This window comes from Arachis hypogaea, chromosome 15 (genome assembly GCF_003086295.3).
Source record: "Arachis hypogaea cultivar Tifrunner chromosome 15, arahy.Tifrunner.gnm2.J5K5, whole genome shotgun sequence".
NCBI lineage: Eukaryota > Viridiplantae > Streptophyta > Magnoliopsida > Fabales > Fabaceae > Arachis > Arachis hypogaea.
Genome location: NC_092050.1, coordinates 8,606,919 through 8,633,616, shown reverse-complemented (window position 1 = coordinate 8,633,616; position 26,698 = coordinate 8,606,919). Strand labels below are relative to the sequence as shown.

Genomic DNA, 26,698 nt, shown 5'->3' with positions numbered 1-26,698 from the left:
CTTAATCATCTGTCAATTGTAGGGTCCAATTGCGGTCATTTAATGGTGGCCGTTGATTGAAAATGGGTTAAGATTCAAAAGATGATGACAAGGGTGATTGATGTGATGGGAGAGATGCATGGGATTGGGAATGGACGGTGGTGGCTGAAGCTCTGTTAATCAATGTTAGGTTGTCATATTTTAGAGGCCTTATGGTGTTTGAGAAAGCTGAGGGAGGCAAACTCTTTATAAACGCCAAGAATGACAATTGTGTGTGCACATTGGATTGTGACTATACATTTTCTTTACATTGACCATAAATTGTTTGTGGAATCTTCCACCATTCTTCTTTTCCTATGCTGTTTTTTTTTGTTTAATTTGTCACTTAGACTATTTTAGTTAGTGTAATAATAGTATGTGATTGTAGTTACTAATCACATTTTTCACATTATAGTTTTGTTTCTATGTTAATTTGAATTTGAAGGAGCAGCTTTGGGTATATGCTGGTCAATGTCAACGCATAGTAGATCAACATTATTGAATTATAAGTACTTTTGATGTGTAACCATCGAGGGGCCTATTCCATTGCCATTGATTAATTAATCAACAGCGTCCTTAGACAGCTTTCCCAAAACATTCGGCTTCGCCCATTCCTATAGCAACACAAGGTATCACTTCATAGTCACATAGGCAGTTAGGCACCCCCAATAATTTGAGATTCCATTAAATAAGCACCAATACTACTATATATTAAGATAACATTGTTCTTAATTTATTTATTTTTTTCTTTTTTGTTTACATTTACTTCATATGTTGGGATTGGTCTAAGTAGAAATTATAAGTGGTATGGGCATGTCACAATTGGTTTGCAGATCTTCAAATTTACCGAAAAGAGTTGAGTTTGGGAGGCTCAACATTCACCTGAGACCTGACATACAACCCACTCTGTGACTGTGACCATCAGAGAATGATTGTTGTTAGAAAAATTAAAAAACCTTATGATTCTGTATTTTCAAACATATATTTAAGTAATAAGAAATTAAGAATACAATAATGTTATATTTATTCGTTTATTAGTAATAAGTATATAATCATGATTCTGTATTTTCAAACATAAATTTAAGCATGGTAATTATTAGTCTCTGTTTGCTGCCTAACTTAACCCAACCCGTTTAGTGAAATATAATCCTGCTTTAATTTTACAATAAGTACGATAAAAAAGAATAATAAACAATGAGATCTCATCTCATGCATGATACTACATGTGTCTCTATCCAATTATGGTTTGTGAAACTTGCAAGATTTGCTCATGATATAAGAAACAATAAAATTAAGTTGAGGAACCATGCATACTTGAAACACACGAAGAAATCAATCCACCACAAGAGTAAAAAGATATCTATCACAACTTAATTTTTCTTTCCTGTATCAAGTAATTTTATATAATTTATTTCTGTAATTGACAATCAAAAGAGTTGTTTGTAGCATTTTCATGTTCATATCCTAATTAATGAACATGAACATGTTATAATTTACTTCCAACTGTGTGCTCTACACAACTTCTGTAACTTGAGAAATATAAACATAGATGTGTATTTGTATATAAACAGAATCATACTTGGTATATTGGCTCCCCTTCCCTCTGGGATGCTCTTGGAGCAGATCTTATCACCTTAACCCGAAATGAAGCCTGCAAAATTTGAAGCATGGACAATGCAACCAAAATCAAGTGTGTATGAGTATTATTAGCTCAATAGTTCAGTGTAAATAATGCAACTACTTCTTAAGGCATTTATTTATAGTGTGTACTACAGTATAGTCTACAACAGAACGCAGGTATCATTATTGATCACCTTTTGTGAACCAAAATCAATCACATCCGATGGGCGCACACGAGCTTGATCATTTGGAGGTATCCGGTATCGCCTTCCTTCATTGCTGAAATTATTATGGCAATTATACAAATTGAATTGGATTTAGATTTTCAAGAACTTCAAACTTAATAACCTCAAGTTTGTTTTACTTACTTAGTGATCCAGGTGCCATGAACACTATGCAGATCGGTCAAGAAAAATGCACCGTCCTTATAGCGAATTTGAGCATGCGTCTCAGAAACCTTATAAACAGAAGCTTGGCTGGTCATTTTCAAGATCATTGTATTAATTCAGTTCATGAACAATTCTGTTACCTCAGGTAAGGGTATTGTAATTGAAATTCCCGGGTAATCTTCTTTCTGTGTGTTCCTAAAAGCATGAAAACATATTATAGAGAATTAGTTGAATCTTTGAAACCACATGCTAAAATGTGTTAGGTACATACACAGTCACATCCTAATTAATTGTTTCCTCTTTTGTCCAGAATCCAATGCATAGTAAGTACAATTTCATAATTGTTAGCCTCTAAATTATAGGAAGATGGAATTGAAGGCATACCCGATTATGCAGGGTTTCATCTCATCTTGAATTAAACTTATGGGATTCAAATGACCTCCTTCATCTCCGCATGGTAATAAAAACCACCTATAAATCAGTAACAGTTGTTAACTGCCTAAATGATGAAAAGGGAGCTAAGAAGAGAAAATCTATTAATGAGTTCCTCTGTTCCTATCCTCCATTCTTCACAGACTTCTACCTTATCTATTTACCATAACTGGAATCAGGTTCTTAGTTATGAGACCAATGTGCTAAGCATGATATTAGTTAATAAATTCATATGGGGTCATAGACTTACTCTCCATTAATAGTACGCTCAAGAGCATCATCGTCTACAAACCATGTGTGTAACTGGTCATTTGCCTTCATACATAACCAAATCAAATGCCTATTAGAATCCATATTACAATCTGATAGACATAATCAATAGAATAGTCCAGGTGTGTCATTAATTTCTTCTTGGTAACAAAGTATAAAGGAAACTGTATTTGAGTGGCATACTTTGTCTGAGAGCCTGCAACATACTGGTCTACCTTCAAGCTTGGAGCTGCAAAAGTAGCATCATCTTCATGTTGCAAATAAATGATAAAACAAAAATCGCAAGACATTTTTCAATTCTTATTGTCTCCAAACAAAACCTGAAAATTACTTTTCAGTATTATCAATTTCTTCAACCTCCACCCTTTTCAAAGTAATCATTTGTCTCATTTTATCTTGCATGAGTGGATTGGATTGGAGAAAGAACAACTCCAGGTAAAACGATGGAAAAGAAATTAATGACAAATGATATATATAGCAAAGAAATGTATGCTTTTGTTATTACCTATTGCCACCTAAGACCCAACTCAACATCATAGGCATCATCTTCTGAATGAAAAACCTTCCTCCAACTCTTCCTGGGTGTGGTATCCGATATTTGGTCAAAAACTGCAGCATGAGGAAAGAAATCGTGCTATTTTTAGCAGCATTTAAATTTAAAGTGTCGCCTTCAGTTTCTTCTTCATGATGCCAACTATGAACAAGAATTTCCTACCTCTAAAGGGCCAAGACCAACTCCCAAGTATGCTCTGTAGGTGGAAGCCATCATAGCTGCCATTCTAGCCATTCCATGAATAATGGCAACTCGTAGCCTCCTTTCTCTCTCGTATCTGAAAGCAACAATGCCAAAACATATCTATTATCAAATCAACATTCAGAATTGATTCCTGTACGATTAACCATTATGTTCAAAAGCCTTATATTCAAATCAATAAAATGATGTGTTTCAATATTATTAGATGAGTGTTTCCAATACCTCCTCAAGGAGGAGTTAATGTCAATCTTAGATCCTGATTTTATACTTTGTTCCCAAGCATTGTCCAACTCCCAAGCAAGTTGATAACCATCCTGTAACAATAAGATAAGCCAGACAGAGAACTTTTTACCTTGCAGTTTGAAAAGTTCATTAACTACAAGATCTGCAAATGTGCAAAATTGCTCACGTTAATTGAGAAATGAAGATAAATTCAGATTTCATTGAGAGAGATGGAAAAATAAACCTCAATAGCCATGCATCCTCCTTGGCCCATATTTGGTTGCATAGCATGGATAGAGTCACCAAGCAAAGTCACACAGCCCTTTCCCCAGGTCATTGTTGGTGTCCTGTCATAGATATCTCGCCGCAGAATAGCCTCTTCTTCTGTGGCAAGTAGCAAATCTGTTACATTATCACACCAGCCTTCGAAGATCTTAAGCAGCCTTTCCTTTTTTCCTGCCATGCAGAAGAATTAAGAAGTTAGGATCATATAATTTTTGCACAAAAGATGATTAAAAGAAGAAACAAAATTCTATTATTTTTCAAGGTCATTCAATCCAATATCTTCAGTGCTGCAATTACTGGAATGGAACTCAGTTAATCTGCATCTTATCTGATATCAAGGCCAACATGATTGACACTAGTCTATTGATGTAAACAAATTAAAGAGGATTAAAAAGTCAATAATCAAGGAAGAAATATAGTCTAATGAAGAATGGTCTTGAATGGCATTCAGGTGCACATAATAGTCCAACAAAATACAAACATCATTTAATCTCAAAATAATTGTGTTACACAAGCTTTCTTAAATAACCAAGGGTATTGCAGCTTTTCTGTCTTGCTTTCCATTTTCCATAATATTACAGCTCAAACGTCTTGGTATCCATCTGTAAAACTACAGCATAAAGTTGATAATATTATTGATGATATCCATACAAATACAACTATCCATCATGAGAAACCTAATAGTTTAAAATTTTCCTTTCCAGGTATACAACTTTTGAATCAGTTCCTTCATCTTCTGTATACTCAAAGATAGCATTAGTTTTGCTTATGGAAGGACAGAATAGTTTAAGAATTATATCTATAAATTGAACATATAGAAACTTTATCATCTACAGAGGCTGTTCTCTGCCGAATGCCAAATCCCGAACACATTAAGAGCACATACCATTAGGGGCATCAACACCACCAGCAGGCTCTTGATGAAATGCATACCATTGCATCTTTCCACCACCAACATCTGAAGATACGAAGTATTGCTTGTGTCCTAAAAATACCCGATACCTTTCCAGCAAGGGAGGCAGAAGTAAGCTTCTTAGAAGGCCAGGGAAAATGAACAAATTGTCATGTAAGGCAAGATTTCTTACCCAACAGATTCAATATCAGCAGGCACAAAATCTGCAATACCAGTATAACAAGTGTAGCCAGAGTAACTAGCTTCCGTCACCCCAAATAGCTTCTTCCTCACCTATTCATTCGTAAACAACAAAATATAGAATTATGGGGAAAATAAGATATAGAATTATGGCCATAAATATGTAGAATTCCTCCGTAAACCTTGATTTCTATTGGGGCCTTTGTTTAGTGGGGGAGGGGGTGTTAAATTACTTACAAAAGAAAAAGCTTGGAATTAAAGAAATTCAATAAGACCTTGGACCATATACCATCTGCTCCAACCAATAGATCTCCCTCATATTTCTGACCGTTCTCCAGCTGAACTGTTACCTGTAATGGTGGATGCACAAGTTATAAACAAAAAAATATTTAGTCACTGCCAATGTATTTACTTGAAGAAAGAAATAAAAGATTCAGAAGATCTTCCACAATAAAAGCCTTTGTTATTGTTAGGAATTACCTTGTTTCCATGATCAATAAAGTCAACAACATGGCAGTCATTCATAATGGAATCTTCCCCAACTGCGCGAGCAAGGATTTCTTGCAAGGCCATTCGACTAATAACTCTAGTGACTGGAAGCCCTCGTTCCACTGCAGGGGTGAATGTGTCAAATTTGATGTACCTGATAACAAAATATCATTTCAATTTATGATACCACAAGCCAACATTTTATTTAAATGTAAGTAAAAACGACAGAAAGAAAAAACGTTTATTCTAGATCAAATATTAAGGAAGTAAAATTGTCTATATGCTGGAAACTGAAATGATATGTTTACTTTTATCCATGAAGTGAAGATTACAAATAAGGGATGTACTAATCCAGAGAGTTTCTGAATCATTTATAAGCAAATTTTCTGCAGGTTACTTTCTATTTTCATTTTTTGACATGTAACTTGCCAAATACTCTAACAGTGCTGATAGTCATAAGTGCATAAGTTGTCTAGTTGTGCCATACTGAGAATTCTCTCAAATTGTTTTGATCACTTATTTATAAAGCTGAAAAAAAGGATTCATAATCACATAATATTTATATATGAAGAAAAGTTGGAGTTACCAAGAGCCAGAAACCCCATCAACAAGGCCATTGATCCTATCACCAGTGATGCAACCAACCCTCATAACTTGATCAGCAACATCCAAATCAATGGCTTCTAAAGCAGCAAGAGCATTGCTCTGTATCTGAATTGGACCCCTATACTGACCCTCCCCTCTTATAGCACTCATATCTTTCTCAAACACTATCACCTCAAACCCCTTTCTCTTTGCAGCCAAAGCAAGAACCAACCCTCCAATCCCACCACCCGCCACAAGTATCCGAAGCTGCTTCTTGCTCTGAGCCTTTCGATCCCCACCATTGTCAGCCACAGTTTGATGCTTTGGCTTCGGTGCTGCCTCGGCCACCGTGGCTTTGACAGGCCTCAATTTCTTGTTCCTCCTGGGCTGCTGATGCATGGTTGTAGTTCTTGTTCTGCATCCAAAGTGGTGATAGCCATTGAAGGTGACAAAAGTTGACACATCCTGCTTAGGGTGAATTGAGATAGCTGCCGTGGAAGGGTTGAGAGTGTTGTAATACAAAGTAGAAGCCATTGTTGACACAAGCCTGTTATTGTAAAAGACAAAAACAGAGAAAGTGTATATTATAATATGGATGCAACAGAAGGCACAGGCATATGCGTGTTTTTTTTTTTAAAAGACAGAGAGATTCGAATTTCCAATTTTTAGATAAGTATAAAAAGATTATGTAATTTGAAGTATACTTCGTTGCTAAACTTATGCGTGTTGAGTCCACTGTACCAAACAAATTAATACTATAATATGGTTAAATTATACAAAGCTTGAGAGAGAGTAAGTGCAGCAAGCATTAACAAGAGTCAACAGGGAATAAACATTAAACAAAGAAAGCCAAAGGTGTTTTTAAGGATAAAATATTTACAAATATTATTTATATATTAAAATTCATCATTAAAATTAATTATTAATATATTTATTTATAAATATATATTTAATTTAATTTATTTTTAAAATATATTTATTTTCATATATATTTTATATTTATAACTAATTTTAATGATTAATTTTAGTATAACAAATAACATATTTAAAATATTAATTGCATGGTGGTGTTTGAGTATATCATCTATACAAAATGACTAAATGAGCATGTTCTGAGTTTAACCGGTAAGACAAAAAGAGTGGGAGAACAATGATGGAGAAGGCAAGGCATGTGTCAGTGACAAGTGAGTGGCACATTCATGTGTTTGAGAATTGAGAACCTTAAAGTACCATGTGTGCAGGGACGGGCCTAGGTGCATGAGACAGGGGCACTTGTCCCCACTAAATTTTAATAAAAAAAAAAAATTATACAAATATATATTTGTTTTTAATATAATTACATTTTCTGCAAACAAAAATTTATAAAATTTTGTTTTAAAATTTATGTTAATAATAATTTTTTATTAAATTTAATATATAATAATATTTATTTTGTTTAATTTGATTTAATATAAAAATTAAAATTAAATAAATAAATTAACTCAATAAAAAATTAATGAACAGTGTTAATATAATTTTTAAAATTAATTAATTAGTTAATTATCAAGTTAAATCTCAATTTTTTAAATATAAATAAAATTATTAATATTTTTTTAAATTAGTTGAAATAAAAAAAATAATATCTATTTATTAATTAATATTTTTTATTTTAAAATTATATAATATTTTTTAATTTTATCTCTTAAATAATTTTACTTGTAATAATTATTTTGGATTAAAAAATATTTTATGTCATAAATATTATAACAAATAAACTTTCGAATTTAATAGAAGATAATTAATATTTGAAAATTATAATGAATAATAAAATAATTACTTAAAAATATAAAAGTTAATTTTGATATATTAAAATATTTTTTTTACATAGTTATTTAATTATATTTGTTCTTTTAGATAATTATTTACGTAATGAATGTAAAAAGTTATTTTTTTAATTACAATACATAATTAAATAGATGCATAAAATCTTTAATCTGATCATGTATCAAAATTAAATTAAAAAATATATAAAAATTTAATTATTTTAAAAAAAAGAGAAAAAAATTATTATAAATTAAGTTTCTATATTTTATATAAACGTACTTTTTATATACAAGTTTAAATTTTTTCTTCTTGGTATTTATATATAATTCTAATTTCAAATTATAAATACTAATATATCAATAAGTACTAACGTACCAACTAATTCACTTTTTTATTATTAAATGTGTATAAAAATAAATAAAAATAAATTAATTAAGATGATAAGTTATTTATAATTTAATTAAGATATTTTAAGTTCAAATTTTAAAAATAAAAACTATTTTTTCATAAATTATATATAATAAATAATATTTTAAAAATAAAAATATTTATTATTTTTTTAATTTTTATATTTCTATTATATTTTTAGTATAATTAACAATACTTAATAATATTTATTTTAATATAGATATTTTTATTCCTACTGCTGTGCGAGGCCCTCCCGTGTTATAAGATTCATCCATATGGATTTCAAGATCTCCTACCCGATTTGAAGATGCACCCCAGCCGCACACACGCACCGCTTCCTTGAATTACTACTTTGGCATGTAATCTCTTGTTTGTCACCATTCTTATCTTCCTTATATTTTTATATTTAATAGTGACTAACACTTGTCTTTTTGTTTGTATTCGAATTGCTACCAACTACTTCTCTATTTCTTTATACTAAAAGCATTGAAATTTACAGGAAAACTTTCATTGGTCGTGCAACTAATTCGTCGTGTACAAATTGTCAATAAATTGCTTTCGGTTTGTAAGAGTCATAAACAATAATTTGAAATGTAATTAATCAGTAATAATCGTAATTTTTATACAAATATAAAAATATTTGATACATAAATAGTTTTTTTTTTTTTCCTTCTTTATCAAATCAAATTTTGATAGCATGCATTCATTGTTTGGTTTGAAACAATGTGGGTCCTCTCAGCTCTCACTTGTGGATTGTGGTGGCTGATTGAACCTAAATAACTTGGCAAAGGCGGAGGCAGAGCTGCAATAGAGAAGACTGTGGCTGAAGTGTAGCTGCGGAGGACGGTCGGCGATGACGAAGCAAACACTATTTGCAAAGGCCGGTCGAACTCTCGTGCCACGGCGTTGTCAGTAGCGGCAAGGAGGAGTGACATAGTGAAAGTAAATTAAGTTCAAAGATATTTTTAAACTTTTATGTTGTTTAGTAATTTAGGCTTAACTCCTAATTTCATCCTAAAGTTTTTATATTTTTATTAAAAAAATTATTTCGTTTTATTTTTAATTTTTAAATTATTTTTTTGAATAAAATATTTCAAACATTAAAATATTTAATAAAAATATTATATATATGTATTATTTAATTTTTTATATAGACTTAACATAACTAATATTTTAAATATTGAAAATAAAATTAAAAATAAACCAAAACAAAAAATAAAATAGTTCAATTGACAAAAAAATATATTTTGTTTTAATTAATAAAGCAATTTTCATCACTCATGATTTTTTTTTTTTTATCATGATCACTCATTTGTCATTTCATTTCATATTGACCAAAACAATTTGGGCTATTAAGACTTTTAGGTTTTGGTCTGAAATGATTGATTCAATGAAAAGTGAAGTGAAGCCTAACCATAGTTTTATAAAACTTGTGGGCTCTCTCAATTTGGGCTTTACTTCATTTGTCATCCAGAACTTGAATTGATTGACAGGCCTATTTGGAGTTTGGGTGGGCCCGAAAATCTTTGCACGTTGACCACGTGTCACAAAGTCAACTCTCCTTAATTGATTCTATTCAGGTTAAAATTTAAAAAACACTGAAAGAGCAGTGATTAAGATTATTTAACCGCTTTGTGAGTGAAAGCTGTGAAATTCTTGAATTCCCGAGAACTTTCTCTCTAACCTTTGCAAATGAATGAAATTACTTATAGCTAATGTAATAATACTATTTTAATTTGCAAAGAAATCAACTAGAAAGAAGGTAATGAAATTACTAATGAAATTTGAAATTTGGTTCAGTGGCTGTGAAGATGAAAGGACAGATGACATTTTTGTCCATAGTAATATAGTATCCCCCCCAAAAAATGGGGCCATAGAAAGAGAGGTGAAAATGTGAAATGTACAGTGGATTTATGGCCCCATCACTCCAAACTTCGTTCTTTCAATTAAACTAAGCCTCCCATGTGAATTGTTGGCCTTATCACAGATCTTATTACGCTTTTGCAATGATCATGTCTTAAAAGCTTATTATATATACATGAATATATGTTAAGTCAAAACAGAAGACGTCTGTGAATTGAGATAACATATAATTTATAGATTGGAAAAGGTCATCTAGTTTCTAATCTGTACCATTTAAAATAATAATAATAAATAATAATTACCACCTTCAGATGCAAAAGTTTACCACATTTTAGAGCACGGCCCACTGCATGTTACTAGCTTGGGGAGTTAAATCAGTTTAGGGAATAGGAAGAGGACATGATCAAGCATGCCTGACAGGTGACAGCTAATGTTTCTTGTCTTGTTCTGCTTCTTGTTCCACACCCAATGTTCCAACGCAATGTTATCTTAACAAAGTGGCTTCATTCATTGGTATTATTGGACTTATGTGTTATGTGCATCCAATCCTCTCAAGTCTCAACTTATCCTAATACTTCTTCTACCCATCATTATCAAGCATTTTACATAATCTTGCAATATGGATCCTCTAATTATTTTAAAATTTTATCATTTGATTATTATTTGTTGAATCTCATATCAGATTATTATCATGGTTAGTCCTGTTCAGTGTTCACATACACCGCTCTACAATCACAATAATATTGGCCTGCCACATTAACTAACATTAAGCAACAAAATCAGCAGTAACATCTCTCTCTATCTAACTTTCTTGGCTTCTTCCCATTCAGTTCAATTCAGGTCCCCTGTTGCTTTGTTTTGTTGTGAAATGGACTAACCTTACCGAGTGATGGAGTCATGAGTGGTCAAAATCCATTACACTCTCTTTTTGGCCTAGGTATAAGCAAACATTGTTTTCAACACCCTCCAAGTAAAAATAGTTGTACATGAAGTAGTAGTTGATGAGCCAAAAAGGCAAAAACATGTTCACTCAATCCCTATTCCAAATTTGTACTACCTCGGTTCTTCTTTAAGAACTTGGCAACAACAAAAATATGAAGCTTCAGGAAAAGTGAAGAACTGACCCTAGTTTTTCTCATGAAGAGTAGTAATAATAGCTCTAGTTCCTCCATGAAACTGGGCTCATTTCTAAGCCCAGATATGCAAAATCATAGTGAAAGAAGCAGTGGGAGCCAAAAGGGATGGAATTCAGAGAGAGTAGTGTTGAATCAAACGAGCAGAATCAGAAGGCATTCTGGTTTGACATCATTCAACAGTGGAAGAAGAACAATGCCTTCTAAATGGGATGATGCTGAGAGATGGATTTGTAGCCCAGTTTCAGGATATGGCAGCAGCAGCAGCAACAACAACAACAACAACAGAAACTCATATTCACAATCACAACTTCAAAGGCGTCCAAAATCAAAGAGTGGTCCAATTATGCCTCCAGGAACATCATCATCATCCTACTACTCGAACTATTCACCTACAATTCCACTGCGCCAAGGCTTGCTTGTGAGGAACTTGATGGTTGGTTCACCTTTCACAACAGGAGTCTTGGCACCAGATGCTCTCTCTCTTCATCATTTTGATGCGCATGACAATGATTTTGGTCCCCGTTTCGACATCGGCAATGTTATGCAACAATATTCTACTGGTTCTGTGCTCAATGACAATAATGGTGTTCTGGCTCCGATGTGGAATCAATTGTTATGTGACCCATCTTCGCCTAATTCTCAAGGTATGTGCTTCTTGTTTTTGGGCAGCCTAGTTACCAATCAAAATTGCATATTTCATATTGTTGGATCCAGCTCTTAGCTATAATTGCAAAAAGCTATTCTGTTTGCCAAGTTTTATTCACTTGTTTGTATTGATGTCTGAGAATCTGCATATACTTAAAATGTTTTCAGTTACTTTTATTTACAGATGAGAACCCTAAGAATGAGGAGACCCCCATAATGTCACCTTTCTCAAGACGTGATCAGGGTACCCAGATGAGCCCTCCGGAGAGCGAGGATGATGCGAATTCATCACCGATATCAGCCATGGATCAGAAACATGGACATTCTGGTAAGTTAGAGGTTAGAGATGTTGAGGTTGATAGTGAGGCCACTGTTATTAGGTGGCCTAAAGGTCATGCAACAAAGCTCAACTCCTTTCAAGAAAGTAATACTGAAATTCAAACTTCATGTTCGGATATTCCAGAGTCCACCATGGACATAACCAAGTATGTCATCATTGTTAATTTGTTATGTTCATTTCATTCAATGAACTGGAGACATATAATTTAGTTGTTCTGATTGTGTGTTTGTCTATGAACTTCTATTTCATTGCAGGATTCAGAAACAGGAAGCCAAAATCGTTGCATGGGAAAGCCAGCAGAAGGCAAAGGCTGAAGCAGCAATACGCAAACTCGAGGTTTTGTTTTTCAGTTCATCAAAATCTGTTGCTTTGAAGTTGAACTTTCTCATAGTGTGTCCTTAGTTCAACACAATATAAAATTTGTGTAGAGAAGGCTCACAAAATGTATGCAGATAGGTCTTTTCTCTTCCTAATGATAAAGAGGTTTGATACAGATGAAACTGGAAAAGAAGAGATCATCATCAATGGATAAGATTCTAAACAAGCTGAGAAGGGCGCAGATGAAAGCTGAAAAGATGAGAAGCTCAATGGCAATGCCTCAAAAACAAGAACAAGGACAACAGGGGCAGCAGAATTCCAAGCCTCTCAAGGTTTTTTCATTACCAAAATATGTTCAGTTATGGTCTCCAAGCAGATGCTTTAGCACTTATGATGATTGATTCACCCATATATGCATATCAAAAATACTAGGTGACCACCAAAAATCAACCACCAAATCAGTAGTTATGTATAAATGCATTATTTAACTTATTTTTAACGTCTATTTTATATTGCAATCAGCAGTGGAATCAGAATTTTAATATTAGAGGGCCAAATTTTTATAATTATTCTCAATTTTTTTAAAAAAAATTATAATATTTTTAACTATTTTTTGTGTGATTTAATTATTTTATTAATTTTTATAATTTTATTAAATTTTTAATTAAGTCTTTATAATGTAAAAGTTTATAACTGAATTTTTATATTAGTTAAAAATTATAAATTAGATCCCCTCAAACTATTTTTGTTAAAAAATACAAAATATTTTTAAAAATTTTATTTTTGCGTCTAATATAGAATGCATTATGAAATATTATAAAAGTAAATATTTTAATATTTTGTATTTTATGCTAAAAGATAACAATTAATAAAGATCTAATTATAAATTTTTAAATTATAAAATTTAATTAAAAGTTTAATAAAATTACAAGAACTAATAAATCGTTAAATCTTATTATAATTAACTTATTAGTATCTATAAAATTATTATTTGAAAAAATAAAAATAGATAAATGTATGTTATTTAAAAGAGTTTAATGTTATTGCAACACGTATATTTTATGGGTGATTGTGATATGTGCTTCAAATGTTCGTGATATGAAGAGTTTAATATTATTTAGAAATTATTAGTTTATATTTTTAGAATATTCACTTTAATTTGATGTATTTTAATTTTGTTTATTTAGTTACTAAATTGGGCTTTGTATTTGTGAACTTAGGATTTTTTTGTTTTAATCTAATAAGAGGTTATAAATACCTCATAAACTATTGTAATCGTAGTATTGAGTGATTACAAATGCCAAAACACTTTTTGGTTTCGTGATGAAACTATGGTGTAGACAAGTGAGGTTGAATGAGTCCCTCTCTTGTTGGTTGAAGAGTCTCTTTTTTGTTGCATCAAAAAATTGGATAAAAAATAAAGTAATTTTCTTTGTATCTAATTTCAATCTATCTTTTTTTATTTTCTATTTCAATTTTAATGTATCTTTTTATTCAATTTCAATTCATGTCATTATTTGACCAACATAAACAACGGGCTTTGAAATTAGTTCATTTCAACTAAAAGACACTACATCCTATTTAATGCAACTAATTAAATTTACGATTAATTTACTCTTTTAACTCTATTATTCACATTGTTCAACAATGTTATTAGTTACCTATACTTTTCCCATAATTATATTCATTCACACTCTCTCGTCATTAAGATTTTGTCTCGTAATATACACAATAGAGAATACAAAATTACGTCTTATATATGAAATGTTAATACTGCATTTTGTTGCTGCTATTTGATTTGACATATTTGGCACTGGTTCAAGCCTAAGCATAGATCCTTACATCTCTGTCCTGAATCCCTTTTTTACCAAGAATATCCATCACTTAACATTCCTTCATCCATTTTCCTTATATCATGTCAGGCTAAGAGCACGATGTAGACGCACATAGACATAGTTATTAACTATACTAAGCCATTCGGCCTGCACGAGGTTAAAAGATTGTGTATCATATAACCATCATTTAGTTTGCTTGTTCATAAAAATAATAAACAAATTCAATAAAATAAGTTAGCTTGCTTTGAAAATAACGTTACAAACTTTTAAGAAAAAATAACACTATAGATAGTCTGACAACTCTTATAACGATAATCCTTTCCATAATTTCTGGCGTTACAAGTGTTTTTATCTCAAACTTTTAGTTACAATTAAATGAACTACATCCATGCGGTTCAAAACATTTTGCGGACGTAACCAAAAAGCTACTCCACTACATAAAGAGGACTGATATCAAAGCTAGGTTTTCTTGACAGATAGGTTAGGCAAAAGACTACATTTATATGGTGAATCATAAATCAGCATCAACACTGCAAACTACACGGAACACATTTTTTCATCATCTGTTACATACCGGTTGCAAACTCGGATAAAAGAGGAAAGATTGTGTTGGACCTTTGAGCAATAAACTACGTCAAATCTTTATGACATGAATCAAATACAATACAACTAAGATACATGATAATAAAAACATATGAGGGGAAATAGTATTATCTGGTTTACAGATCCAATCCATATGCCTACAACTTAAAAATTATTAAATATAGAAACAGTTCGCTGGCATCTATTTTAGCATTTCGGACGGACGGTGATGATACCAATGAAACTGTGCTCTCTCTCTCCTAGTATGGTCTATACCTCCAATCTGCTCTTGATGGCCTCCCACTGGGAATTCCATAACCCCACTACAAAAGAAAATAGATTATAAGCAAAAGCCAAATACGTACAACTATATGGTACTTTAATATATACTTAAATAGTGCCCATGTTTATTTAGCATGCAAGGTGCACTTGCAAAATCACATTAATCCAATTTCCATTTTCTTCACATGGTCAATCAAATCATTACTGTGTATATACTCACATCATCGAAGTCCAGGCTACCATACATCCTCCCATAAGTTCGCATAGGACCTCCATAACCCCCAAAAGAACCCACGCCATTCATCATAAAATTCTCACTCGGACTTGCATCATCAACAGGTGTGGCTGAATCTAATGCTACCTGCAGGAGCAAGATGCTAGCACAATCATATTTAAAACCAAGAAATTATACTCACAATTTTACCATCACAAGGAATACAAACAACACTAGAAGAACAAATTTGTGCACCATTATGTACAAATCTGCCACTGTGTATATAATCACACAATTACCATCGAGTTCAGCTTGCATTCACAGCAAGATCCAAAATGTAATGTCATAAAAAGTATCATAAAGGTCTATGGTACAGATTTGTTGTCATGTGATATAATTAACATATATAGCGATGCACTATGATAGCTTTCCATAAATAGGAACAAAACCACAAATGCATAATTACGACTTATTCTCTTCTTTCATAAAGTACCAACTTTAGATACTAAAGTGTTCCAATGTTATTCCAACAACAGCATGCTTCAAACATCAAATAACAAATGGGCATTCAAAAGACAGGCATTTAGCATCAATCAACATATATTCCCTTCTATCACCACATATACATATTTCAATTTCAATTGCAAAGAAAAGGCAACAGATACTTGTGAAAATATGGGGCAATCCAAGATACAAACAAATACTAAATAATGTACCTGTTGTCCACAAATTTCATGAGGCCTTCGTGAGACACGATCTGCTACACCATCTTCAGCAAAAGTAACAAATCCAAAACCTCTATGACCTGATCTCTTAGGATCCTACATCAAAGAAGACTGTTGATCTAAGCAGTTTAGAAAACTCGTGTGTTCTTAAATATCTTACCCTGGGAACGTAAACATCTAATATACGGCCAAATCTTCCAAAATATTGACGAAGATCCTCAGAAGTTGCCTCTGGGGGAAGTCGGCCAACAAAAATCTTTTTACCAATTCCACGAGATGGCTCTCCCCCTGATTTAGAGAATAAGCTAATCAGTATGTAGCAACAATAGTCATCTTTATTCAACACCAGAGCTTTTATTCCACACTTACTTCCGTAGACTGGGCCTGGATGATCATACAAAGTAGGAGCACCAAGTGCTGCATATCTAGTTGCTGCAGAAATATAAGCATTATATGCACCATACCCTCCCTGTGGCATTCTGCCTGCTGGCTTGAAGTCATCATCCTGTAAATGGCATATACAATATTATTTGACTAAAATTATAACAAAAACCAAAACAAATAAAATACCTTTCGGTAGAAAAACAAAAGACTCGTGTATGCAACTAAATCCAAAAGTATTATTGCACTGAATATATATACACACACACATTTTTAGGTTAGACATTTTTATGAAAATTCTTGCCTTGGGTGTAGCTCGATCAACCACCACGGTAGAACCTCCCAGTTCATGGGTTTCTGCCATCAAACTCTCGACAGAATCTGCAAGACAGAACATCTCCCTTATAGTGACTTATACATCATTTGCACTAAACTCAAAGAGTCTACAAACCAAAATATAGAGCAACAACTGTAGGCACATATAGTACGCATTGAAAAGGTGTGTACAACAGGTGTCAATCAAGCTCTTAAATAACTATCAAGTTACATTAAAAGGAAACTAGCATACTATAAACCCCATTCACTTAAAATATGCACATAGTGAGGAGTAGAGCACACAACCCAACCTGCACTTGCAAAGGTGATAAAACCAATTCCACGATGCATTTTTGATCCTTGATCCTGTTGAAAAATGGAAATAAATCGTAAATCATTCATACAACTACAATAATATCATATCATGCATAAATCTGCTGGGCAACTGTCAACAACGTACATGCATACAATTTATACATATTAACTACAATTACATCTATGCGTATGACAATGCCAGGGAGTGGAGTACCTTTGGCATGTACAGATCTGTTATATCACCATATTTCTCAAAATGACTGCAAAACCACCAAAGGAGAAAATAACATAAAGCTATAAGACTATGCTAGCATTGAAAACAACACTCTCAAGTCTTCACATCTTTAATGAAGATGCAACATGCTCATGTACCTTCTAAAAGATGCTTCTGTTACTGATTGTGGAATCCTGGCTACAAATATTCTGGTTACTTTTTTGGCTGGTGCTCTCATCTCCTCCTTTAGAATGAAACATTACAAAATCAGCAGGATAGTATAACTCAGCAATGATCACAGAACAGACTTAATGTCCTAACAAGAATTTGATTACTACCTTTGGTGTGGCCACTTTGACTTCCAGCATCCTGTTGCCAAGAACATGTTCACCTGATAGAACATCCTGCAACCAGAAAGTCAGTCAGATCATGATAGTGTGTGCACAAGATCATCTACATAAAGATAGCAGTTACCTTAGCATCATCCACTGAAGCAAATGTAACATATCCAAATCCACGAGATCGTCCAGTTGATCGCTCCTAAAATAAAGAAAGTAGATTAAAACGTGCTAAGGGTGCAGTGCAACATTTTTGTAACTTTGGGGCAGAGTGCAATATTTGCACGAGTTTGGGGTTAAGAGCTATATCCTGAAACCTCAAGGGATGTGATCGCTAATAATTCAGGGAGAACCAGTAGTCCACTACCCTAAGAGAGTAAAGCTAAGTGGTACAATGCATTTATTAAGAAACCATGTACAACTGACGTGGTAAATAATTAGACATTCATATGCATTAATTCTGGCAGTTGTTTCACAGTATACTTCCCGTAAATTGTATAGGATAAATGATTAAAGTAAACTCCATGTCATGTGCAATGTTTTCATTTCATAATAAACAAGCATTTTTTTTTTTTTTACCGAAAACAAGAGATAATGGAGAAACCACCTTGTCAATCAATGGTGAAAATCTACAATTGACATGGTATGTCAAGTGGATTCTCCAATGGTGAATTAAACATGAAATAGCAACACTTAACAAAAAATGTAAAGATAGACTAACCTTCATGACAATACAATCTTCCAATTCACCGTACTTGCTCATGTATTCCCTCAAGCCCTCAGTGTCCACGTCCCATGGAATACCCAAAACCTAGGAAACAATTACGAAGACAGAAATTGGGAAAATAACTACACGTGCGAACAACTGACCGAGTATAATGTTCATCAACAAAAAACATGACAGAACCTTAATTATTGTTATTCACTTGTAAATACATATGATTAGAGGATTGAACAGAAACAAATTGAATTTACGTGACTCACCACAAGCTTTCGCTGCTCCATCAGAGACTTGAAGGTAGGGCAGTGAAAGAGGGAAAGTGCCTAACAAAATGTGGGGAAAGCAAAGAAAGGGAGGGGGAACAAGAAAAGAAAATGAAAAAATATAAAAAAGAAATTCTAGGCACTCCTTCTCCTGTTGGGGGTGAAATGGAATCTCTCAGCTGAGCACTCAGCGTTCTCACCTCTCTTCTCTCTCTAAATCCCTCACACTCGCCTCCTCCTGCATACAACAGCCACACTTCTATCTCACACACAGTTTCCTTCATCATCATCATCAGCATATTTACCAAATCAAATTTCAGCTTTTCGAGATGTTTCGCTGTTTTTTTTTTTTTTTCTAGGAATAGAAACAATTGATAACAAAGAAATTGAAAGAAATTGGGTGAATTAGGCGCTCACTGACCTTGCACATGGGGGAATTTGGGAACCCTAATACAGAGATCTCGCTCGCTCGGTTTCTCTCTCTCCCTTCTCTCTGTCTTTCTCTGTTCTTTCTTCTCTTTCTCTTCTCTCCCTCCGCACCCTTCTCCTTTCACCCAATGCCCACTATTCGCATTTCGGAACTGCGGACCGGGCCCAATCGGATCCGATCCCACATTGGGCCGGTCCCTCGTCTACTTCTACGAAACCCGATAATTGAATTAAACTAACCCAAATTAAGTCCAAAGAGAAAACGACCAAATTCAGTCCATTACCAAAAAAATAAAAAAAAAACTGACCATATTAGTTTAGGATTTCTAGTAATTTTTTTTATATGACACCAACTGTGGTGTAATGCTGGGTTATGGAACTATGGGAAGTTTTACATCGGTGTGGCGGCGTTCAGGTGAAGAGAAGTAATCGGACGGTCCGATTTATTACAGTTAAAAAAGGACACAAATCGAACCGTCCAATTTGTGGTTCATGGAGGGCAGTGCATGAAAATCGGACCCACCGATTTCATGCTTAACGTTCAAACTTTTCTTTTGTACAAGGAAATCGGACCCAACGATTTCTTGACAAGATGGAAAAAAATTTGGGGGCCATGAAATCGGACCCAGCGATTTCTAGGTGCCACACTCCGGTCAAGCACCCTGCACTCCCATAGTGCGGTTATACACCACCACTAACCCAATATCAAAAATAAAAAAGTGTTTAATCATCGCCATTAAATGAGTTTAATTTTGAGCTATTTATAATGGTAAATAACTCGTCTACTTCTATGACATATTTAATAATTATTGGATAAAATGAATTATGTTATTATTATTTACACTAACTCTTAATTTAACATATGTTGCTAATAAGTTATAACTTAAATCGCATAGTTTTCTTATACTCAATTAAGAGGTTGCAAGTTCGAGTCTCTTATTTTTTGTAAAAAAAAAAAAATTAACATACGTTCGATAACTTAATCAATTAATTATGATAAAACTTTCTTTTTACAAATTACAAGAATCACTAAAAAGGTTCTATTCTAATTTAAACAATCGATTTTAAAATTGGCACAATAGAATAAAAACACACTTCAATCTCTAATTTACATACCAAGCCTTTACAAAGGTCATTGTCTATCTAACAAAACCGATTTATTAATTAATGCCAAAAAGAGAAAAAAAACTAAATGAACAAATTTAAAAAAATAACAATTATCCATAGCCATTGATAATTAGCCACGGTTGAATACGTGATCTTTTATAAATCGTGGCAATAGGTTAAAAACGTGGTCAATTTCTATGGCCACATTTTTTTCAGTTTTTTGGCACGTAAAAGTCAAATTTTCTTGTAGTGTAATGGAAATTTAAAAATTTTTTTGTTGACTAATGGAAATTTAATTTATGGAGAGATATATAGATAAACTGACATACAAGAAATTTATGAAAACAGAGAAAAGCCCTTCAAAGTTCAAAGTTACAAATAAATTAAATGTTTTTATGTACCACTTTAGTGTGGCTTATTGTGAAATCATTATATTAATTCGATACACTAAACGTACATGTATGCTTTAATTTAAAGTTTAAACTACAGAATACAGAATAACACACCGATCAATCTGCTTTGAAGTGTTTTTCAATTGATCCAAGAAGAGTGGAATTAATATAATCCTGAGGACAGTGAGCAGGTACTCCAGGAATCAAGATGCCAATCAACCTGAAGAAGAAGCACAACCATCCTTCTCTATAGCGAGGCCCATGTTTGTATGCAATTGTAAAGCTCCTTATTATTTCCAAAATGGCATTAAATATCATGGGTATTATGTACCATGGCGAGAAGTAGTTTTTATTTGGTTCTTCTTCAACAATCTGCATCCATTAATTAATAATAAGGAGATACTTTAACACTTTTGATCACTTCATAGCTAGCTTGCTAGACTTTGTCGATTTCTAGTTGGCAAAAATTACATACACATACACTAGATAACAAAACTATTTTAATTTGTTTCCCTGAAAATATGGCCATTACTTTATGACGTTGGACCACTGGACCACATTCAAAAACCTTTCTACTAAAAAGTTGATTTTGAGAAGGTAACTTTCTAAAAGCTTAAAAGTAAATTAATTTTAAAATAAATTTCAATAAAAACAAGTTACAATACTTTTGTATAGTAAAACAACTTTTAAAATTTAAAAAGACTCTAACAGATATAAACAAATTAAAATAGTAAATTTAGATATTCATTAATATTTTAAATTATATTAAAATTTTTAATTTTAATAAATATAAACTAATTTAAAAAATAATTAAAATTATATTTTAAAATGATATGTACATACAAAAGATCAATTACCATGTATTTGTATATCAATATACATGCTGTTTAGTTTATTATTTTAATGCACAATTCATATTTTAATATATATTTTATACCAATAACTGATTTAATAGCTGATTTTTAGTATATACATAGTGTGATTATTTTAAAAAATACCTCTTTAGGTACATTTAGAATTACCATGACTTTTAAAAGCTATAAGTATAAGTATATGATTTTTTTTATAAAAAATATTAGAGACTAACACTGTTTATCATTATTAACCCATTTTTTGCCCATATTTATTTTTATATTATTAAAACTTAGTATTTAGAATTTAGAATTTAAAATTTAGTACTTAATATTATTTTAATATTGGCCAAAGATAATAACTTTTACTAGTAATATAATATTATTTTTTTATTTACTAAATTCAAAATAAAATATTTGTATTTAAAAAAAATACAAATACAATTTTCAAAAGATTTCACTGTAAACTCCTTGTATATTGATACGTACCTGAAGTTCATAACCCCTATTGAAGTAAAGGCATACCCCAAAGTGCTTGAAGAACATGAGATTGTTATCATCCCAGGGCAACCTTGGAACTATGTCATTGCAATACACAAACCTGCAATACCTAATTGAATTCTCTTTGAATTTTGCTTTCATGTAATTTGCATAAGCTTCATCTCCAACTCTCGGTTGCCCAAAAGTGTAGATCCCTTCCAACCTCTCTATTAACAACTTCTCATCATGCATAAACAATATGGTAGGAAAAAGTATTGCAAGTGCTCCACCCAAACTATGTCCCGTCACAATATACTTGGTTTTCTCATTTTCACTCAAAACTTTTCTTAATATGTCCCTAATAAGATAGTATGCAAAGGGGGGATGATCATCAACACTTTCTTCTTCGTCTCCATTGTTTTGGTTAATCTCCTTTGGCCATCCAACATTCTTTTGCAACCCTAAGGCTTTCATAAAGCCAGCATGCATTTTTCCAACACCACGAATCCCATACCATGATAGGTCAACGTCTGTGCTCCATGCGTCTGCATCAAATGGTTCTGTTCCTCTAAATGACACCACATACGTGTCACCATCTTCGTGTTTCTCCAAAAATATCAACACTTGGGTTGTACTCTTTCCTTGATAATCTACCAATAATTCAATGCATATGCAAATTATTAACATAATATATGATAATAAGCTTCAATTTTAGTAATTCATCGACACATATCTATTTAGGTGAAAATTTATGTGCAGTTAACTTGACGTGAAGTTAATAGTTGAGAGACTTAAAATAACAATTTAATCAAATTTATCAAATTATTTAACGATTCTCTCTCAACTATTAACTTTATACGAAGTTAACTACATTTGAATTTCTACGGTAGATTTATCCTTCTGGTCCTTACCATTCCAGCAGTTATAAAATCCCACATATTCCATCTAAAAAGTGAACAGAGAGAAGATATATCAAAATAGGATTAAATGTATCCAACGAAATGAATTGATTGAAGTATATATATTCAATGATTAAATAAATTAAATCTTTAATTTATATATATATACCTCCCATTTATTTGTGACAATATCTTCAAGGAAAGCTTCATTCTCGTAAGATGCTTTTGAAGCCATCATGGCTAAGTAAACATAATACCTGCAATCTTCACGCTTCATAGTACCCAATCTCATGCGATAATCCAAATTTCCAATAAAAGACAAAAACTTGGATGATTTCCGATCCGGGACGACCAACTTACCTATTTATGTTAAAGATAAAGAGATCAGAACCATTATATTTTATATGTCCAAATGAATATTATTTTTAAATAAAAAAAAATAGGTGATCAATATTTTTCTTTTATTTGTGTTGAGTATTTTAATCTGAATTTTTTTTACTTTGTAATAAGCTTCAATTTTTGTGTTAGTTGAGTTCTTTCTTTCAAAAGCCAATATCCTTTTTGTCTTACATTTGAATAACTAATAATAGCTAATTTTTACACTACAAATATCAATTTTCTAACATTTTTTATAATATTAAAAAATAATAATTTAAAATTATTTTATTTAATTTAATATCTGTAATTTTTTATATATATAATCACACATTTATTATATCTAAAATTATTTAATTATTTCAGTAATAATTAAAAATACAAAAAAAAAAAGGATTGTTTGAACCAATTTTTTATTATTTTTCAAACATTAAATATTTTTGTTATACATCTATACTATCATTATAAGTTAAGATCAACGAAAATACATAAATTGTAAAATTATTAAATTAATTATAAATTGGCTAATGCTCAAGGTTAAATATTATTACGTGAAAATTTGAAAAACAATAATATTATACTAAAGTTAATTAATAATCGCATTAACTAATATTGTTAATTAGTTGCGAAGCGGAGCTAAATTGTGCTATTAGGAACAGTGTTCTCATAAATGCTGCTCACTACGCATGACTAGGTACAACAATTATTGGTGTCGGTGGAGGGAAAAAAAAGAGTCTCACAAAAGCATTGAGCAAAGTAATTATTGTACCTACTTCATAAACCACGATATTCACCAACCGATAATATTAAGAAAACAAAAAAAAATAGTTAAAATTTATCTTATTTAATAATTAATAAATATTAAATAAAATAAATTTTAATTAAATTTTTTTGTTATTAAATATTTTCGTTAAATAAAATAATTCAACTACAAATATTACGACATTAGCCTAGCTATGTAGTCTTTCATGCTTTCTAGTTTCTCCTCCAAGAAAATATGAATATAAGGGGGGGGTGTTTGTTTGTACCAAATAATTTTAATTTATTTTTAAATTTATTTATAGAAATGTAGTATTTATATGTTCGTGTGAAATTTTAAAATTTAATTTTTATTATTAATTTATTTTTTAAAAAAATAGTTTATTATCTAAAACATAACTTTTTTATCCAAGAAATTGGATATTTATATTCTCATATCAAAAAAATAAAATATAAAATATAAAATTATTATATTTATTGTCAAATAATTTTTTCTTTTATTAGCATCGTTGTTATTTTAAAAATTAAAAACTTATTCTTGAAAATATTAAAATATTTCTCAACCATTTGTAGTACTAAATCAACAAGTTTTTTTATATAATACTCGAGTATGATATTCCAAACATAATATTTTTTAAAATATATTTTTCTAGAATATAGTTTTAACCTTTAAACAAACATCCATCAAATATTTGAATCCAAGTGAATCACTATAAGAAAAATAAAAATATTACGTGCATATAAAAAATTAATATTATATATTTATATATAAATATATATTTTGTTTAATTTATTTTTAAAATATATTTTATATTTTAATATATATTTTATACCAACATATAACTAATTTTATGATAAATTTTGGTGTATATATAATATGGTTATAAGAAAAAATAAATCTCTTAAGCGTGTTAAAAGTAACTATTTTATTAGTAAACAAAAATCTATACGCACATTATAAATTTATATATAATAATTTAATTCATATTTTTTCATAAATAACTGATTTTTTTATGTATATATATCATGATTGTTTAGTAAATTAAATTTATAGTTATTAATCATCAACAATTATATCATGGATTATCATAAATATGTTCATATAAATATTATTGACAACAATGAATATTTTAAAATAGTCTGTTTTATGCTATTTTTATGGACAATTATTATTTTCTCTTTGTCAATAATTGTCATCAATAGTAAAAATATATTATTAGATATTTTTTTCACAACAACTACATATTGACACTGTCAATAGACATTTTAAGGACAATTAACAACGGTAAAACATGAACAATTTTTTGTCAACTAGCCAATAATTAATTAAAAAAAATTACTTTGATAAAATAATTGTTTTAGTGGCTATAAAAATATATATCTTTTTTTTAATGGATATTGGACATTTAAAAAATAGTAGGTTTTTTTTTCTTATTTAGGACCAACATAGAGTAAGTAAAATTTCACAATTTTGAGAATTATCTAATAACTTCAATAAAAAAAAGGAAGTAACAAAATTAAACTGCGAGATCTAACTTTTTTTTTTTACCTCTTCTTTGTGCTTTTGATCTTATATATTTTTCAGGTCACACTAAACCTTTATAATTTAATTATAAGTTTTCACGTACGAAAGGCGATCAAGCGAAATTAAATTGTTTGAAGTAATAATTGAAAGATGAGAAAGAGTATATGCATAAAAAGTTGTTGGAAGTAGTAAATAATTAACGAACCAGTAAGAAGGTGAAGTAGAGTGGAGAAGAGGCCACCGTTGAGGTTAAGGGTGTTGATGAACATCTCAATAAAAGAGCCTAAGAATGCAAGTGGCTTGGATACCGCCATCAACAACTTCTGAAGCAGGATGGACGCAACTATCAGAAATCGACGCTTGAAGCTTCTTTCCACTGTCTTCTCCCCCGAGTGGCTCTCCAAACACTTCCGGTGACCTATGTTCTGGGAAAACAGGATCCGAACCAAGTCCAACAAACTCGCCTCTTCTGGCATCAGCAGCAAGTAACTATTCGCGAAGCTCTTGTTGCAATTCGACGCCATCCCTACCCTAATACTACAAAGAGAAGCAAATTAGAGCAGTTTTGCGCTTCTGTCTTCACAAATTCTCTTTTTATAATCACTATTTTTCGTTAGAAAGGCTTATTAGAGAGAGAGATATTTTCACGTGAATACAATAATTTAGACGTTAAACGTGTCTATATTACAATTGGAGCAGTGATAGTAACAGTAAGATTTGTGATTTGTACCTATTAATCGGTTATTATTAGTGTTTTTAATACTGGCCCTAGACAGAAACGAACCCAAGGGGACAAGCATAGGCCTTGCTCCCAACTTTTTTGAACAAAATTAACTATTATAAGGATATAAAGTTATTATATATTATATAATTTTATTTAAAAAATAGAGTAAATAATTATCTTAAATAAATAATTAAATTAATAAACTCAAAAACAAGTAATAATTCTTAAATTAAAAAAAAATTATTGTCAATCACTTTTTAATTAAATAAATTTTTGAATCTTTAAATATTTAAATTTTTTTT

General features: G+C 31.3%; 4 protein-coding genes across 6 annotated transcripts; 1 reads left to right on the top strand and 3 right to left on the bottom strand.

Annotated features, from left to right (window-relative positions):
- Window positions 1-483: 483 nt before the first annotated feature.
- On the bottom strand, window positions 484-6,880 carry LOC112748652 (zeaxanthin epoxidase, chloroplastic). Its single transcript, XM_025796885.3, has 17 exons — window positions 6,159-6,880; window positions 5,564-5,726; window positions 5,359-5,433; window positions 5,076-5,176; window positions 4,877-4,992; window positions 3,950-4,161; window positions 3,706-3,797; window positions 3,445-3,559; window positions 3,235-3,338; window positions 2,913-2,958; window positions 2,710-2,774; window positions 2,412-2,498; window positions 2,168-2,222; window positions 2,007-2,095; window positions 1,833-1,917; window positions 1,598-1,669; window positions 484-930 (listed from the first exon to the last, which is right to left on the bottom strand). The coding sequence occupies exons 1-17, from the start codon at window positions 6,689-6,691 to the stop codon at window positions 862-864; spliced, it is 2,079 nt and encodes a 692-aa protein (XP_025652670.1). The 5' UTR covers window positions 6,692-6,880; the 3' UTR covers window positions 484-861.
- Window positions 6,881-10,896: 4,016 nt separating this feature from the next.
- On the top strand, window positions 10,897-13,214 carry LOC112748651 (uncharacterized). The gene is made up of 4 exons (XM_025796884.3): window positions 10,897-12,011; window positions 12,197-12,497; window positions 12,607-12,688; window positions 12,847-13,214. Exons 1-4 carry the CDS (start codon window positions 11,369-11,371, stop codon window positions 13,069-13,071), a joined length of 1,251 nt encoding a protein of 416 aa, XP_025652669.1. The 5' UTR covers window positions 10,897-11,368; the 3' UTR covers window positions 13,072-13,214.
- A 1,772-nt stretch (window positions 13,215-14,986) lies between these two features.
- Window positions 14,987-19,461, bottom strand: LOC112748650 (heterogeneous nuclear ribonucleoprotein 1). Of its 3 annotated transcripts, none has more exons than XM_025796882.3 (14): window positions 19,277-19,461; window positions 18,856-19,093; window positions 18,593-18,682; window positions 18,008-18,073; window positions 17,872-17,937; window positions 17,692-17,777; window positions 17,534-17,579; window positions 17,316-17,370; window positions 16,994-17,070; window positions 16,678-16,813; window positions 16,469-16,596; window positions 16,300-16,404; window positions 15,590-15,730; window positions 14,987-15,410 (listed from the first exon to the last, which is right to left on the bottom strand). In XM_025796882.3, the coding sequence occupies exons 2-14, from the start codon at window positions 18,874-18,876 to the stop codon at window positions 15,348-15,350; spliced, it is 1,080 nt and encodes a 359-aa protein (XP_025652667.1). In that variant the 5' UTR covers window positions 18,877-19,093; window positions 19,277-19,461; the 3' UTR covers window positions 14,987-15,347. The 3 variants fall into 3 exon arrangements, with proteins under 3 accessions (XP_025652667.1, XP_025652668.1, XP_025652666.1); XM_025796883.3 differs by having other exon boundaries at window positions 18,856-19,133; window positions 19,277-19,403; XM_025796881.3 differs by having other exon boundaries at window positions 18,856-18,915; window positions 19,277-19,393.
- Window positions 19,462-20,726: 1,265 nt separating this feature from the next.
- LOC112748648 (triacylglycerol lipase OBL1) lies at window positions 20,727-26,498 on the bottom strand. The gene is made up of 5 exons (XM_025796877.3): window positions 25,878-26,498; window positions 23,183-23,373; window positions 23,026-23,059; window positions 22,124-22,764; window positions 20,727-21,155 (listed from the first exon to the last, which is right to left on the bottom strand). Exons 1-5 carry the CDS (start codon window positions 26,194-26,196, stop codon window positions 20,901-20,903), a joined length of 1,440 nt encoding a protein of 479 aa, XP_025652662.1. The 5' UTR covers window positions 26,197-26,498; the 3' UTR covers window positions 20,727-20,900.
- Window positions 26,499-26,698: the final 200 nt, after the last annotated feature.